This window comes from Amphiprion ocellaris, chromosome 24, assembly GCF_022539595.1.
Source record: "Amphiprion ocellaris isolate individual 3 ecotype Okinawa chromosome 24, ASM2253959v1, whole genome shotgun sequence".
NCBI lineage: Eukaryota > Metazoa > Chordata > Actinopteri > Pomacentridae > Amphiprion > Amphiprion ocellaris.
Window position 1 is genome coordinate 2,907,260 of NC_072789.1, and position 16,909 is coordinate 2,924,168.

The window sequence follows — 16,909 nt, forward strand, 5'->3', positions numbered from 1 at the left end:
GCTTTCTGTAGGTGCTGTAAATCAGACCCGTCGTCAAGGTTTTCCAGCTAAACAGAACACCGTGCAGAACATCACACCACTGATTGTCAGTGGAGATGAAATGAGGACATCAGGAGTTAATTTTAGTGGAGCCAGGAGAAGCAGCACCATTAGTTGAAGTTCTTCCCCCTCTTTACCTGTTTCCTCTGTGTTTGTTTCTGCAGCTGACCTGAACAATGTTCGCTTCTCAGCCTACCGCACAGCCATGAAGCTCAGACGCCTGCAGAAGGCTCTCTGCTGTAAGTACGCCGTCTATTTATAGTCTACACATGTAGACCTCTTCTGGGTTCAGGTCTTCTCCTCTCTTATCATAAGAGCTCCTCTCATTGTGTTCCAGTCCTCCCACACGCCTCCTTTGTTCTGTTTTTTCCAGCATCGCTCTCCCTTTTTTTCTTTCATTTGCTTCATTTGCCGTGTCGCTCTTTTTCTTCAGCGTCTTCACTTCGTTACGTTCTCTATTTGTGTTTACTCGTCCTTCTCATCTCTCAGCGGTGCCTCTTTGGAGTGTGAGACACCTACAAGCTGTTATGAGTGTGATGTGTTTTCAGGTTTACAGCAGCACAAAAGCACAATTTATTTTATCTAGGGTTTCTAACAACACAAATCCACACATTTGGTGATGAGGCCTGGTGAGATTGGCACTGAGCGTCCTCATCCTGAGAGAGGTTGTAGAATGAAGTGTCTGTTCCTTCATGGTGGCTCCATTTGATCCAATACTACTATAAAGTGCAAGTATTTTATAAACTCACCAAAACCTGGGTCCTTCCAGAATTGGAGGACATTTGGGCTTCAAAATTTTTGAGAAATAAACCATCTCTTTTACAGTTTTCTGCTCCATATTGATCAATAATAGGTATTGATTGGCTCAGCTTACACATTAGTGGTAGCATTTTTATTCCATGTTTTCTGTATTGTTTGCTAACCCTACTATAATCACAGTAACAGGGTTGCTAATCCATGCTAATGTTAGCTTTTTGTCAGCAGTAGAAGCTAGATATTTAGCTGCTGTTACTGCTGACCAAGAGGACAAACTGACTGATGGAAAACAGTCCAAGGAATTAGTCTGATCCTGATAATATGAGGTAGAGTGACACTGTTTTCTTCTTCTTCCTGCTACAAAGGTTATGCTAACAGGGTTGTTGTGGGACACATGAATAATAATTATAATTTAAAATATGATGTTGATTTAAAAAATGTTCCCACAATTACAAGAGACATCAATGAAAAAAAAAAAATACGGAAAAGAGGAGATTTAAAATTCATTTCAACTGGCCTGGTTAGCCTCCACACAGCAGTAACAGGTGTGTGTGTGTGTGTGTGTGTGCGTGCGTGCGTGCGTGCGTGCGTGCGTGTGTGTGTTTTCTTTATGTCTAGTGGACCTGCTGAGCATGCCGATGGCGTGCGAGGTGTTCGACCAGCACGGTCTGAAGCAGAACGAGCAGCTGCTGGACATCTCTCAGCTGGTCACCTGTCTGACCAGCCTGTACCAGCGGCTGGAGCAGAGCCACTCCCATCTGGTCAGCGTCCCGCTGTGTGTCGACATGTGCCTCAACTGGCTTCTCAACGTCTACGACACGTACGTCCTCGCACACAAACAGGAGCTTGGTTGTTTTGTCCAGATGTGACTCTAACATGTAGTTCTGTTGGTTGACAGCGGTCGCACTGGAAAGATTAGGACTCTGTCATTCAAAACTGGAATCATCTCACTCTGTAAAGCACACCTGGAGGACAAATACAGATGTAAGTCAATGAATTCACTTATGTTTTAGTGTTAGTAGAGAAAAACTTAGGTTGGTGATTTTAATTATGTTCAGAAGCACAATTTTTAGCAATTGGTCAACTGACCAAAGAATGGTTTGGCACTACCATGATATATTTTTGGACCACATCATGTACACTGGAAAAGATGCCCCTCTCAAAACAAGAAAAAAAATATTTCAAGGAACTTTTACTTTGAAATAAGTTAAAAAAAAATCTGCCAACAGAACAAGTGAAAAATGGCTTGGTAAGATTTTTTGAAGTAAGATACGATATTTAGAATATTGAGATCTTAAAATTAGCTGGGAAAACTTATTTTAAGCTCTATTTTACCAGGATTGTCAAGCTGAGGTGAATTAAAATAAGCCAGTTTTCTCTCCATCTGTCTTCACCTTCACTCGCTCTTTCCTATTTTTCCTTCCCTGTCTGTGTTATGGCCTCCATTTCTTATCTTCCCCCTCCTTTCTCCTTTCATTTCCACCTCTAATCCTTCCCCTGCCTCTTCCCCTCCTCTTCTAGTCTTGTTCCGGCAGGTCGCCAGCGCTACAGGCTTCTGTGACCAGCGTCGCCTGGGCCTCCTCCTCCACGACTCCATCCAGATCCCCCGGCAGCTCGGGGAAGTCGCCTCCTTCGGCGGCTCCAACATCGAGCCCTCCGTCCGCAGCTGCTTCCAGTTTGTACGTCGCATACTCAAAGTGCTTCGATGACTTGATGAATGTGCTCGCTGTTACTACGCTGTAACTGTCTGCATGTCCATTTGCAACGACCCTCCAGATGAAGACCTTGTACTTCTGCAGTGTTTGTTCAATCAGTGTTATTTACAGAAAGAACCTAGACACTAAGAATGTTGCAGGAAATAAAAAGGACAAAACACTGATAAAGTAAAGGATAATAAAAAACAACCAGAAGGACAAGTGCATGTCCAATAAGAAAAGCACTCAGAGAGCACAGTACTCCTCCAAGGCTGCTCATTCCCCCATATGGCATTGTCAGAAATGCAGCATTTTTTTTTTTTTTTTTTTTTTTTAAGAAAAGCAGCATTTGTTTATTAGTTATTGATGATCAGAAATCACAGCACTTAGAATGTGTCCATTTACTACAGATGTGCCAACAAACAAAATGACCTTGCGCTGAGCACAGGCGTGTGTTCTGCATGTGTATGTTATGTACGGATACCGAATCACGTGACCTAAATATGTAGCAGGTGGCAGGAACTGATGGAACTCAGAAACACCCCCACAATTTAATCAGTTGTTCCTTGTATTTTTTCCAACGGATAAGTCCCAATAAATCCGCAGCAGTGGATTTGTAGCAGGATCACAATCATGTGACGTAGTGTTCACTTGTTGTCATGGTTACAGTGATGCCGTGCCGCTATCTCGCAATGACACATACATTTTTAACAAATCCGTGGATCCAGACTATAAGTCACATCACTGAAAAAAATCTAATCACTTGGTCCTTGTGTCATTTCTGACTTTCCCTGAAAATTTCATCCAAATCCATTAGTCTGTTTTTGAGTAATGTTGTGCACAGACAGACAGACGGACGGACAGACAGACAAACGTACGCCGATCATCACAGAACTCCACCGCGTTCTTTGGTGGAGTAATAAACAGGGTCAGACACTAAGTGAGAGTGTTTCTTAATTTCATCGTTAGTCAGGAGAATTCCAGCATTTCCTTTGTATTTCTTGATGTTTGTGGACAGGAAGCAGCAACGTTTGAGCTACAAAACAGGCATACAGTACATCATCAAAGGTCTGACTGGATTAGTCCTGATCTCCAAAAGATGATCCAGCATTTAAGTGTTTCAGGAACACTGAAATTAACTTTTTTCTTTTAATACACTACTGTTCAAAAGTTTGGGGTCACTTAGAAATGGCCTTTTTTTGAAAGAAAAGCACTTCTATTCAATGAAGATAATATTAAATGAATGATAAATCCAGTCTAGACATTGTAATGTGGTAAATGACTATTGTAACTGGAAATGTTTAATGGAATATCTCCATAGGGGTACAGAGGAACATTTCCAGCAACCATCACTCCTGTGTTCTAATGCTACATTGTGTTAGCTAATGCTGTTGAAAGGCTCATTGATGATTAGAAAACCTTTGTGCAGTTATGTTAGCACATGGATAAAAGTGTGAGTTTTCGTGGAAAACATGAAATTGTCTGAGTGACCCCAAACTTTTGAACGGTAGTGTGTGTTTGCAAATAGTTTTTCTTATTTTCCAAGGATGCTCTCTCTCATTTCTGTTCCCAGGCCAACAACAAACCTGAACTGGAGGCTGCAATGTTCCTGGACTGGATGCGTCTGGAGCCTCAGTCCATGGTGTGGTTGCCCGTCCTCCACCGTGTCGCTGCCGCAGAGACCGCCAAGCACCAGGCCAAGTGCAACATCTGCAAGGAGTGTCCCATCATAGGCTTCAGGTCAGTCGTCAGATTTCTTAGTTGTGTGAAGACAAAATTACTCTCTTTCCTCTTACTGAGATATTTCTTTGCAGATGTTAGCTCAAGACATCCCAGAATATCATGCAGGTTGCATTTAAGTCACATTAAATCATCCTGTAGATCCTATAGGTCACCTCAGATTATCCTACTGTGAACCTGTGAGGCCTGCTTTGCCTCTAATATGACCCTGAGAAAGAACAACTGCTGTAGGAAAAACACGTCAAGACTCCGTAACTTGGTCAAGATTAGATATTGTTTAGTCTGACTGAGCAGTTGTCCCCATGATAGGTTCTAATCTGAACCTGGCATTCCTCCCAACCCAATATATACCCAAGGTCGAAGAGAATCCTCAGAATTGATGCTGGCAACGCTCACATGAATGTGCTGCTTTTGTTCATCATAGCTTCAAGCAAGAACCAGTCATATGAACCCATTATTTAACTGTTTTTAGCAGTAAGTGCATCAGTATGCAAACTATCAGTTCAATTAAGAGCTAAAGACAGGACTCATAAAAATCAACCAAAATCCAGCGAATTTTGCTGGATTTTGGTTGATTTTTATGTGAATGTTCTTAAAGAAACATTTTTAACATTTCTTTTTTTCACTGTGAAAATTTTTTTTTTTTTTTCCACACTTTCAAACTTTAAACGGGTCAATTTTGACCCGCAGGACAAGAGGGTTAAATTAGCACATTAGCATGTTCTCCCAGCAGCAGCAGGGTTATTGTGGCCCTGTTTGGATGCTATTGCATTTAGCTCTGTGTGACGGCCTCACAGTGCTGCTAACAGATCTGCTTTAGACCAGTGACATGCAGTGGGTTTAGAAGACGGTAAAGGCACACAAAATATTGCACTATTTACCATGGAAAGATTGAATTTATCCAGTTCTTTCATTCTCTTTTTTAATTTATTCTTTTAAATGACAGTTTTTGACCAAAGCCACCAACAACAACAAACATCGCACCAACACACAAACAGTCCGTCCTTTTATCGCGCTTTATATAGATGTGTATTTGTAATGCCAAATCCCTGAAATAGTAGCTTGAGACCCGTAAAGGGAGGTATTTTTGCTGTTGTTGGTGGGCCTCTTTATGGAGACAGAGGTGGTACATTTTAAAGAAGAATCCCAGGACTAAATGGAGAATAAACTTGTCACTTAGCCGCTGGGCTGGAAGAATTTTAACTGCTCACACCCTGGAGAAAACACAACCATAAATTTTCTTCTTTTATTGATCGTCGCCCTTTCTTGTCTTGTTTTTTTTTCCTCCATTTGCTCTTTCATCTTCTCTACTCTGTCTTTGGTTGACACTTTGTTCCCCTCCTGTTCTTTCTTTCTTTCTTTCTTTCCCCAGATATCGGAGCCTGAAACATTTCAACTATGACATTTGCCAAAGCTGCTTCTTCTCTGGTCGTGTTGCCAAGGGACACAAGATGCAGTACCCCATGGTGGAGTACTGCACCCCGGTATGTGAATATAAACATATACTCCTGCCCTGCACTGTGTAAATTTAATCACAATAAAATCAGGCATGATGTGTTAATTCCACGACAGGAGATATGTGATGTTCGCTAAAATTTGTTAATAGCCCACATACATCGGTATTGGTTGATATCGGAATCAGAAATTGAGAGTTGGACAATATCAGCATATCGGTTATTGGCAAAAAATGCCAATATTGGACATCCCGACGAAACATATTTGCCTGAATATTTATTTCAGCTCCAGTCAATATAGATCTGCTCCTGTTTTTTTTATTTAGATTTTTGAGAGTTTATTTTGAACATTTCAGCAAAAAAAGAAAACAACAAAAGATATTGAATAAGTTGCTCAAAAAGGAGTACTTCTTCAAAATACTACCATTTATAAACAATAATAAAAATAATAGTAGTGAACATAATTTATAATAAATATACACCATTATGTCATCTGCATTTATAGAAAAAGTCAAAGCACAACAGAAGGAAAAGACCCAACTAATAATACGCATAAATAAATATAGAAAACAAATCATTAAATGAATAATTAATAACAGTAACCTTTGCACAGCCAGTGTAGAAATCTGATAAATGGCGCAACATTTTAAACTGTCTTCCAGCTTCCCAGCAACATAGTCTTATTCTGACGCAGTAGGACTGTTTTTGAACAGTTTTTGCTTGTAATTCTGCCCTTTTTGTTCATTAAATCTTCAATATTTTATATAAAAACATAGTTTAGCATTTTGAAGAAAATATTTTTTCACTTTTCTTGTTTGCAAAGGATGAATATATATAGCCGGCTAGCTTACCTCAAAATGCTGCATTTACATTTTATGTTTATTTATGTATTTGATAAATTCAACATAATATGTTCATTCTAAAAATGTTGAGGCACATATTAACATCTTTAAACGCTTTCGGCTCCAATTTAGCTTAAATGTACGTGTCTGACTATTCCTTTAACCCTCAGATGTAGGAGTGATTGAACCAACACTCTTCCATCAGTGGGTCAAAAATGACCTGTATAGGAATTAATGTGTTTTTATGCCCTTTTTGTCATTTTAGTTAAGAATAATGATCTGTATTTTTGTTTGTATTATATTTTTACCCACACAAGAATGATTTCATGTTTGACATATGTTTATTTATAACGGATTTTGAACATTTTGATAATTGAAAAAGAAGAATATTACACAAAACAGCAGTAGAAGAATTTCAACATCCATTTTGTTGACATTTTTCTACTCTTTCCTCCTAGTTTGTGCACTTCGTCACCTCTTGTATGATATTATCAGTGGTAAAGAGCTTGGAGTAGTCATACAAATATTACACTTTCTTTAAAAGTATAAAAGGGAGCTGAAAAATTTAAATGGAATGATATCAAAGACATTTTTTTGAAGAATAACTGAAATATTAAATGATAAAAACTTTTCAATACAAAGATATTACAAGAAAATGACCTCATCGGGTCATTTTAAGGGTTAACAATAAATTAGATTACTGTGTGTAAAGTGGAAGAAAATCATCAACAGTTTTGTATTTCTTCTAATTTCCTCATAGCTTGTTGTTTTGGTGTTTCATCTCTAAACTATTGTCTACAGAAGCCAGCTATTTCCTCCTCAAAGCTCTCATAAAGCTACTCTCTGCTCACACACACAATTAGGGACTAGCTGGTGAGCTTAGCGGCGCATTTAGCAGCTGGAGAGGCAGATATTTGCCTGTGAAAGATGAGAGCATGCACTCACATGTTCTCTCTGTGGAGTAAACAAACCCACTTTGTGTCCCGTCTCCCTCCAGACCACATCGGGGGAGGACGTCAGAGACTTCGCCAAGGTGCTGAAGAACAAATTCAGGACCAAGCGCTACTTCGCCAAACATCCACGAATGGGCTACCTGCCCGTCCAGACCATCCTGGAGGGAGACAACATGGAAACGTGAGGCTCTCGCATTCACACACAAACAGGCAGAGGAAGTAGGTTTTATTGTACTCTGACAGCACTAATGGATTAGAGAACCCAAACATTCTAAGGTCTCTGGCAGATACATAGTTTTTCTCCATATGAAGAGTGTGATTGATGCTGTTTACTGTTGAGAATGACAGTAAAAGATGCAAAACCTGAATAAAAGATTCGCACTTGGTGATGAAAATGATCCAGAACCACAACTAAAGGCCAACTAAGATCAGTAAGGATCCATATTAAGGAGTCTAAAGGCTTGCTACACGCTAATATGAACCAAAAACTGGCTAAAAAAATGACAAAATCTTGACTCTAATAAAATCCTCCTACTAACACTTCTAAAGGTCAAAGATCTTTGTCCCAAAATGAGTCCAAAAAAGCTGAATTAGTCCTTTAAATGTTAGCCGGTCAGTCCAGAGGAGGCCTTTGTGGATGACATTTGGGATAAGCTAGCTCTCTGGTAGCATCTGACATTTGCTGATGACTTTCAAGTGTTATTTATGCATGGAACACACACCAAGAGAGAGTTAGAGAATGTAATAGTGCAGAAAAGCACACACAAAAACAGCTGGACGACTTTAACCCTCCTGTTGTTCTCATTTATGGGCACCAAAAAATATCATGTCCTTGTCTGAAAAAAAAATCAAAAAATTCAGCAAAAAAATTCCACAAATGTCTGAAAATTTGCAAAACCTTCAGGAAGAAAATTCCCATAATTCCTTAAAGGTTTCCCTTCAAAGTTTTATTTTCAAAAAAATCCCCAAATTTGGCAAGAACATTCTTGTAAATATTTTCAAAAAATGAATAAAAATTTTCCAAAAAAAATCCTAAAAATATCTTAAGTGATTCCATATATATCAGTAAAACTTCTAATATTTTCTTTAAGAACATTCACATAAAAATCAACCAAAATCCAGCGAATTTTGGTGGAATTTTGTGAATGTTCTTAAGAAACATTTTTGACATTTCTTTTTTCCACCAAAAAAATGTTCAAAGATTTCCCAAAAATGTTGAAAATGTGGACATCAGAAGTTTCACTGTGAAAATATTAATTTTTCCCCACATTTTCAAACTTTAAACCGGGTCAGTTTTGCCCCGCAGGACGACACGAGGGTTAATATCTGGAACCTTTTAACTTCAGCAATAGAATAGAGTGTAAAAGATGTCAATGCTAAACATATACCGCTGCTGAAGTATGCTAATGCTACCTGTTGACTACTGCTAAATGATATGCAGGTGAAATCTAAGACAATCAGCTGGCACACGCTACCGTTCAAAAGTTTGGGGTCACTCAGACAATTTCATGTTTTCCAGTAAAACTCCCACTTTTCTCCATGTGCTAAAATAACTGCAGGGTTTTCTAATCATCAATGAGCCTTTCAACACCATTAGCTAACACAATGTAGCATTAGAACACAGGAGTGATGGTTGCTGGAAATGTTCCTCTGTACCCCTATGGAGATATTCCATGAAACATTTCCAGCTACAATAGTCATTTACCACATTAACAATGTCTACACTGTATTTATTATTCATTTAATGTTATCTTCATTGAAAGAAACTGCTTTTCTTTCAAAAATAAGGCCATTTCTAAGTGACCCCAACCTTTTGAATGGTAGTGTATGTACATCCAGATAACCTTTAATACCACTTCAGGCAAAAGATACACAATCAGCGAGCAAACCAACAACAACATAGCTTAAGGAACAACAATGAATGTGTCCCTAGTATGTAGTCCAAGGCCAGTTGTGGATATTTGAACATCTGCAACTTAATAATAATATAATAAATTTTATTTGAAGGCGCCTTTATCGACACTCAAGTACTCTATACAGACAAACATATTCATAAATACACAAAATACACATAATAAAACAACAACTCTGTAGTATAAATACAGAAAAAAGAGAACTAAATTTTGAGGACTTCCAGTTGTGGGAATATTAAGGTTTTAGCTCGAAGCCTGAAGCTAATAACAGAATATACATTTGGCCAGGATTGATGATTCACTAGATTGTTTGGTCTTCTATAGCAGCGATTCCCAACCACTGGGCCGCACAGCAAAAATAAAAACCTTTTGTTTCTTTCTTCAGTTCCCAGCGGAGTCTTCAGGGTCTTTTATTTTGAAAAATGACTAAATCATCTTCCCGCCACTTCCATCTGAGCTTGTTTCCCACACTTGACTGTCAGTTTTCCTCAAAAAACAAACGCCTCTGGAGAGCTTCTTTGAAAAGAGGGAGAGACAGAAGAAAATGTAAATACATATTTAGCAATCAAAAGTGATTTTATTCGTAAAGTAATAATTTCTTGCTTGAAATGGGTCTGTGGTACAAAAAAGGTTGGAAACTGCTGCTCTATAGTGTAACACACACACCTTTCTTCTTGTACTTGTCTGTTGGATGTTCTCGACTTTATTCCCGCCAAGAAAACTTACATTAAAACCTTGATTTCATGTCAGAGTAATGCTTTATTCTACCAGCAGTGCCTTACAGTCTTCTAAGTCTTAGTGAACGATTCAGATCTATTCTTCATCTCTAGTGGTGGTTTGGACAGTATTACTCACATTTGGTCACGCTGTTGTTTGTGTCAGTCTGCTACCATCCCCTCCCTCATCAGCCCTCACTGCTGCTTTACACACTACAGCTCCCATCATGCCTTGCTGTGTGCGCGGTCTGCTCCCACTTCCTGTGTCTTCATCTCACGTTTTTTTGTCTTGCAGTCCTGTCACTCTGATCAACTTCTGGCCCGTAGACCATGCGTGAGTACCGACTCACTCACACACACACACACACACACACACACACACACACACACACACACACACACACACGCACACACACACACACTGTACCATTAGCTCCTGCTCTCTCTCTCACACACACTCTTTATTTTTCTGACCTCCACCCATTTCACATCATTTTGTCTGTAGCTGTGGTAGATTTACATCTGACTAAATACATCCAATGATGGAAAATGTGATGTTAATTATTCTGTATTTATTAACCTTATTTGTACAGCCGTAATGTGTCGTCATCTAAACACACAACTTCATTACAGTGAACCCAAGTCTGACAAATGAAAACCTGTGAAGATAAGGTCAAACTTTATTCGTCCTGATAGAAAGTATTTTGCCAGATGTGGCTCACAAAGCAAAACAGCAGGACTGTTGTAGAATCATACAGTAGCTCAGTGAGATTTCTGCCTCTTCTTACATTTGAAGACACCTTGATGTAACGCCCATTAGCAAATAGGACAATATAGCATCAGTCAGTCCCTCCAGGATTTCTTAGGCTTCTTTTTAGATTGTTGTGGCTTAACATGCTTGAATTCGCGGAAGCTTTTCCAAAAAAATATGATGTTTTAACCATTTTTGTTGGTATTAAATTGCAGGAGACAGTGGCAATTGCTAAAAAGTTGAATTTTTTTCTTTGTTTTGTATAATTCATTATAAATCAAAGGTAACTTGTTGCAGCAGGAATAAAACTGCACTCTGGGTTCCCAAAAAGGCTCAGGATTACAAAATTTGAGCAAATTATGCTTTATTTTTGAAAGGCACCACAAACATACTCCTTCTTTCACAAAAGTAAAGCTTTTTTTGGAGCTCAAACTCAGTAAAATCCTTGAGCACAGAAGATTGCCAAATGTCAATAATAATGACAAACTTTGACATTGACCCATGACAAAATGAAAAAAAAACCAGTAGAATAATATTAACGCATTGAATTGTTTCAAAAGCTAAAGTGCAAAGAACCTCACAGTAAGAATTCATGTTCATAAACATCCACAGCAACGTAAAACCCTGTTTTCCTCTGATAACCATTACTGAATGCATTACTAAAGGTTAAAATTCACATAACCTCTCAGTAAACATGAAGCATCATCTATGTTGAAAGATGCTAATAACAAAACAGCACAAACCCAAGTTTTCTTAGCCACAGAGAACCTGAATCCAGAAAAGGCAGTTAGGCAAATTAAAAAGTTCAAGAGTGCAGACATTCAGAGTACACACAGCACAGAACCACTGTACATTGCTTTCCCTTATATTTGTACTCAACACACTGCAAACAGTAAACCGAAGTCTGAATCCCAGTTATTTCAGATCTGGATGCAACAGCTTCCATCACAGTGATTTGTCTGATCTGTGCTCTGCTCATTTCAGCCGTTCTCATAATATGTTTGCGGTAGAAAAGTGTTTGTCAGTCGATGATTTTCGTTTGTATTCCATCACAATATTCCACGGATGCAAAACAGTTTACCTCCACTTTGGTGAAGAACATCAGGGATTTTTTACTTTTAATGAAAATTAGCGATGGGACGCGATTAAAATATTTAATCTAAATAATTACAAGCTTTGTAATCAATTAATCACATTTTTGTCAAATAGCAATATTAGACACAAAAATAAAGTTTTTCAATTCAAATAAATTTTGGTTGACAGTTAAATCAATGAATATACGTGTTTGTAATTTAAAATCTATAAAAATTCAAGCAATTTTAAAATGGGACATATAGAAAAAAAGTCCATCCATCCATCCATCCATCCATCCATCATCTATACCGTTTAATGCTCATTAGGGTTGTAGGGGGGCTGGAGTCTATCCCAGCAGAGTTTGGGTAGGAGGTAGGAGGACAGATCACCCGTCTATCACAGGACTACATGTAAAGACAAATGGTTACACTCACATTCACACCTACAGACAATCTAGAATCATCCATTAACCTCAGCATGTTTTTGGATTGTGGGAGGAAGCTGGAGAAAACCCAGGCATGCACAGGGAGGACATGCAAACTCCACACAGAAAGATCCCGGGAAAGCCGATTCTGATTATTTAAAGCCTGGCTTTAGTTTGGTTTTTCCACTGTATGGAACATAACATCAGCATAAGTAGTTCAAGGAGCTTCAAAAAGTTTGAAATCCACAGATTCATTCTGTTTTCATCATTTCTGGGTCTGATAAATGGTGTCATTTTGATGCTTCTTTTTATAGGAATATAAATTTATATTTATAAACCAAAATATTTTTTTCATAAACTAAGAGTTTATAATTAAGCCTTTGAAAGACAGACATTTTTGTGGTTTAAATTTATGCCACAGAGGCTCCGCCTCTTTGGTGGAGTAAAAACTTAAACCACAAAAATGTTTGTTTCATTACTATTTATCTGCATTTTTCATCTGTCTGCTACATTCACAGATTACTGCAAATCTAAGTGCAATTATAGCGATTTTATTCAACATTTTAAGACTTTCTGTAAACTCAAGCAGTGTCTTGAAAAGTGGTCTATTATGGGATGGCTACACCGTTAGCCAGTAGCAGGACTGTCGTAGCTAACGTTAGCTCTGGTGCTGTGTAAAAGAAGGAATGCTTTTGGAAGACTGCAGCCTTTATTCAACCTTCAGCTACCTCACCTTCCCAACACAATTTCCCTGAGCCGCTCTGTTCTGTAAAGGTGTTTTCTTTCTCTCTCTCTGTGTTAAAGACCCTTACAGTGTTACTTGTGTCAGGTAACAGCCAATCAGGTCGAGCTGTGGGCGGGACAGAGGAGCTCATTAATCCTCGTGTCGTCCTGTGGGTCAAAATTGACCTGGTTTAAAGTTTGAAAATGTGGAAAAAAATACAGATTTTCACAGTGAAACTTCTGATGTCCACATTTTCAAATTTTTTGGGAAATCTTTGAACATTTTTTTATGGAAAAAAGAAATGTTAAAAATGTTTCTTTAAGAACATTCACAAAAAAATCAACCAAAATCCAGCGAATTTTGCTGGATTTTGGTTGATTTTTTTATGATTGTTCTTAAAGAAAATATTAGAAGTTTTACTGATATACAGGGAATCACTTTAGATATTTTTAGGATTTTTTTGGAAGATTTTTGCTCGTTTTTTGAAAATATTTACAAGAATTTTCTTGCCAAATTTAGGGGATTTTTTAAAATAAAACTTTTAAGGAATTATTGGAATTTTCTTCGTGAAGGTTTTGCAAATTTTCAGAAATTTGGGGAATTTTTTTTTGCTGAATTTTTGTATTTTTTTCAGACAATGAAACAATATTTTTTGGTGCCTGTAAATGAAGACAACAGGAGGGTTAAACTTCTTTTGCAACAGTCAGTCAATAAAGATAACAGTAACAGTTATCTAGTGGGTGTGGATTGATAAATGCCTCCTGGCTGCATTAATGAGCTCTGTCCTTTCTCTTTCTGTTTCCCTCTCTCAGGCCCGGCTCGTCACCTCAGCTCTCACATGACGACACACACACTCGGATCGAGCACTACGCTAACCGGTAAAGCCCTTTCTGCATTCAGCAGCGCCTCTTAGCAGTGTGTGCTCACACTGCTGCGAGTAGGAAGCAGTGAAGCAAACTTCCCTGTGCTATTTTTTTTGTTTTTTCTATTTTTTTCCTTTGCATTCCCCGTCCAGTCCTCAGGTCTGCGAGCCGAGCAGATAGCAGCTCCTCTAGAGAGCTCTCCCCACTAGACACCATTTTGATTGATAAGATTTGGAATAATGAATTAGGAGAGAAAGCACAGAACACTTCCTGCATGGAGAGGACTGTTTCTCCCCACTGTTCTCACTGTGCAGCCATTAACTCACTGGGGATCAGCTGCCCTAATTCTTTCCTGATGCAGTTCTGGGGAACATTTCCTCGTTATTCCATGAAATAGATCCAAAAGTCAGTCAGAAGCAGCTGCTGGTCACAATTTAGAGGTGTAGGTGTGTGTTTAACCCTCCTGTTGTCCTCATTTATGGGCACCAAAAAATATTGTTTCCTTGTCTGAAAAAAATCCCAAAATTCAGCAAAAGAAATCCCCAAATTTCTGAAAATTTGCGAAACCTTCAGGAAGAAAATTGCTATAATTCCTTAAAAGTTTTATTTAAAAAAAAATTGCCCAAATTTGGCAGGAAAATTCTTGTAAATCTTTTTTAAAAAATTAGTAAAAAATCTTCCAAAGCAATCCTAAAATTATCTAAAATGATTACACATATATTGGTAAAACTTCTAGTATTTTCTTTAAGAACATTCACCAAAAAAATCAACCAAAATCCAGCGAATTTTGCTGGATTTTGGTTGATTTTTTTGTGAATGTTCTTAAGAAACATTTTTAAGATTTCTTTTTTTTCCGCCAAAAAATGTTCAAAGATTTCCCAAAAATGTTGAAAATGTGGACATCAGAAGTTTCACTGTGAAACTATATTTTTTTCCCCACATTTTTAAACTTTAAAACGGGTTAATTTGACCCGCAGGACGACGCGAGGGTTAAATAAATCAGAAGTTGCTTGTACTGTCCAGGGGGCAGCATGCCTCCTCCAAAACCTCATCAGAATTGTTGTTGCCCCACATGTAGTCAGTCACAGCTAATTCACCCAAACGCCTACTCCAACAAACCCACCACTGAGGGACAAGAAGAAGTCAGATCAATGAAACAATAAGTCAGTGAAGCGGTCAATCGATGGGCCTTTTATTTATTCAGTCAGTGAGGCATCGTGGGTATTCCTGCTTGGAATCAGCCTCAGGTCTAACCCTCAGGCCGAGTGTTTGATCCCTAGCAGGAAGTGTTTGGCACTGTTGCCCTGGGCTAACACACACAGAAGTACACACCAATACACACTGATGACACACTTGCTGAGTCATACGCCCCCCTCTGGTCCAGTGCTCTCGGTCGTATCTAGACTCCAGATGTCAGAATAAAGGAAGGTGGTCGGGTGAAGCAGGAACACAGTGGAGCCATGAGTCAGCCTCCAGCTCCCAAATACCCCGGCATGGTTACAGTCTGTCTGCTGAAACGCTCACTGCCGAGGTGTTTTTGTTGTTGTACATTCCTCCCTGTGAGTTTCCTGATTATTATCAGTAGAAAGCTAGCGAACGGTGTGACAAAATTCCCTGTTTTAACATCCCTTTCTGCGGAAAAATCAGTAAGGGGCACACAAAATTCTGCTGTAGGACAGAATAGTTGTTGTTGTTGTTGTTTCTTAAGGTCCACTAAAGCCCTGAATCTTAACTTCCTGGGGAGAAACTTCATCCACCAGAAACAGACAATTTAAATCTTTGACTTTTTGGTCACAGCTTTTTTATCCTGACAGACATTAAAACATTTAACTGCTTAGAAAGGGTGTGCTAGATGCTCTCAATTTTTACTTATTATTGGGTCAATATATAATTGTGGAACTTCTTGTATCATAGCTGACATTTTTGCTGTTTTCAGACCTAAAATCAACCAAACACCACATGCATTATTAAAGAAAGATTCTTCTAAATATTATATAAACAGTTGAGTAAAATTTAATTTTAAAGTTATTCCTAAAGATATTGTAGTAAACCTGTTGACATGTGATAAATCCACTCACACATTACTTTATATTAAATAAGTCAGAAAGCCTTGGAGTCTGGCCAGTCTTTTCTTCAGGAGGAAATGACATCATGTGGAGCAGGTCATGTGATCTGGATTTAACACACTTCCTGGAGAGGTGTTTTTGTAATGGAGAACTTAGTGGAAAATGATTTAATTTGTTATTTTCCACATAAAATTTGATATCTTGCCAAAAAACAAATATCTGTCATGATTATCTCAACTTAATAGAAAGAACACAATCAAAACTATTTCTGAATCAGCTCATTTTATTATTGTTTAGCTAATTAGAAGGTGGTTATTAAATTCAGATAGTTATTTAGTTGACATTTTAGTGATTTCCAGTCATTTTTTATTAATAAGTGATTGTTTCCATAATAAATAATATGGAATTTGTAAAGACATGATCATAATGAACTTAAAAAACATTAAGTTTTTTTACTTTTAATAAAAATATATGCCAGATATATCCCATGGACTTCAAAAGTCCCTCAATTATATATTGATCCATTTCGTATTTTTAAGAATATTTTCATTCTTTTCTCCTATTTTTTTTTAGATTTGGTCTCAGGACAAGTAATTTTACACGACTATATGTTTTTTGTGAATGTTCTTAAAGAAAATATTAGAAATTTTACTGATATATATAGAATCACTATATATTTTTAAGATTTTTGAAAGATTTGTATTAATTTTTTGAAAATATTTACAATTTGTATTTATTTTTTTATTTTTTATTTCTTGCCAAATTTGGGAATTTTTTTTTTTAAATAAAACTTTTAAGTAATTTTCTTCCTGATTTTGCAAATTTTTAGAAATTTGTGGAATTTTTTGCTGAATTTTGGGATTTTTTTTTTTCAGACAAGGGAACAGTATATTTTGGTGC

General features: G+C 37.7%; 1 protein-coding gene across 16 annotated transcripts in view; it reads left to right on the forward strand.

Annotated features, from left to right (window-relative positions):
• Window positions 1–16,909, forward strand: part of dmd (dystrophin) — a 315,328-nt gene that overhangs the window by 286,653 nt on the left and 11,766 nt on the right. For all 16 annotated transcript variants that reach the window (XM_055008380.1, XM_055008391.1, XM_055008386.1 and 13 more), the window contains 9 exons: window positions 204–278; window positions 1,414–1,615; window positions 1,694–1,779; window positions 2,317–2,474; window positions 4,063–4,229; window positions 5,602–5,713; window positions 7,523–7,659; window positions 10,403–10,441; window positions 13,893–13,958. In XM_055008380.1, coding sequence (XP_054864355.1) covers window positions 204–278; window positions 1,414–1,615; window positions 1,694–1,779; window positions 2,317–2,474; window positions 4,063–4,229; window positions 5,602–5,713; window positions 7,523–7,659; window positions 10,403–10,441; window positions 13,893–13,958 — 1,042 coding nt within the window. The remainder of the gene's footprint in view (window positions 1–203; window positions 279–1,413; window positions 1,616–1,693; window positions 1,780–2,316; window positions 2,475–4,062; window positions 4,230–5,601; window positions 5,714–7,522; window positions 7,660–10,402; window positions 10,442–13,892; window positions 13,959–16,909) is intronic.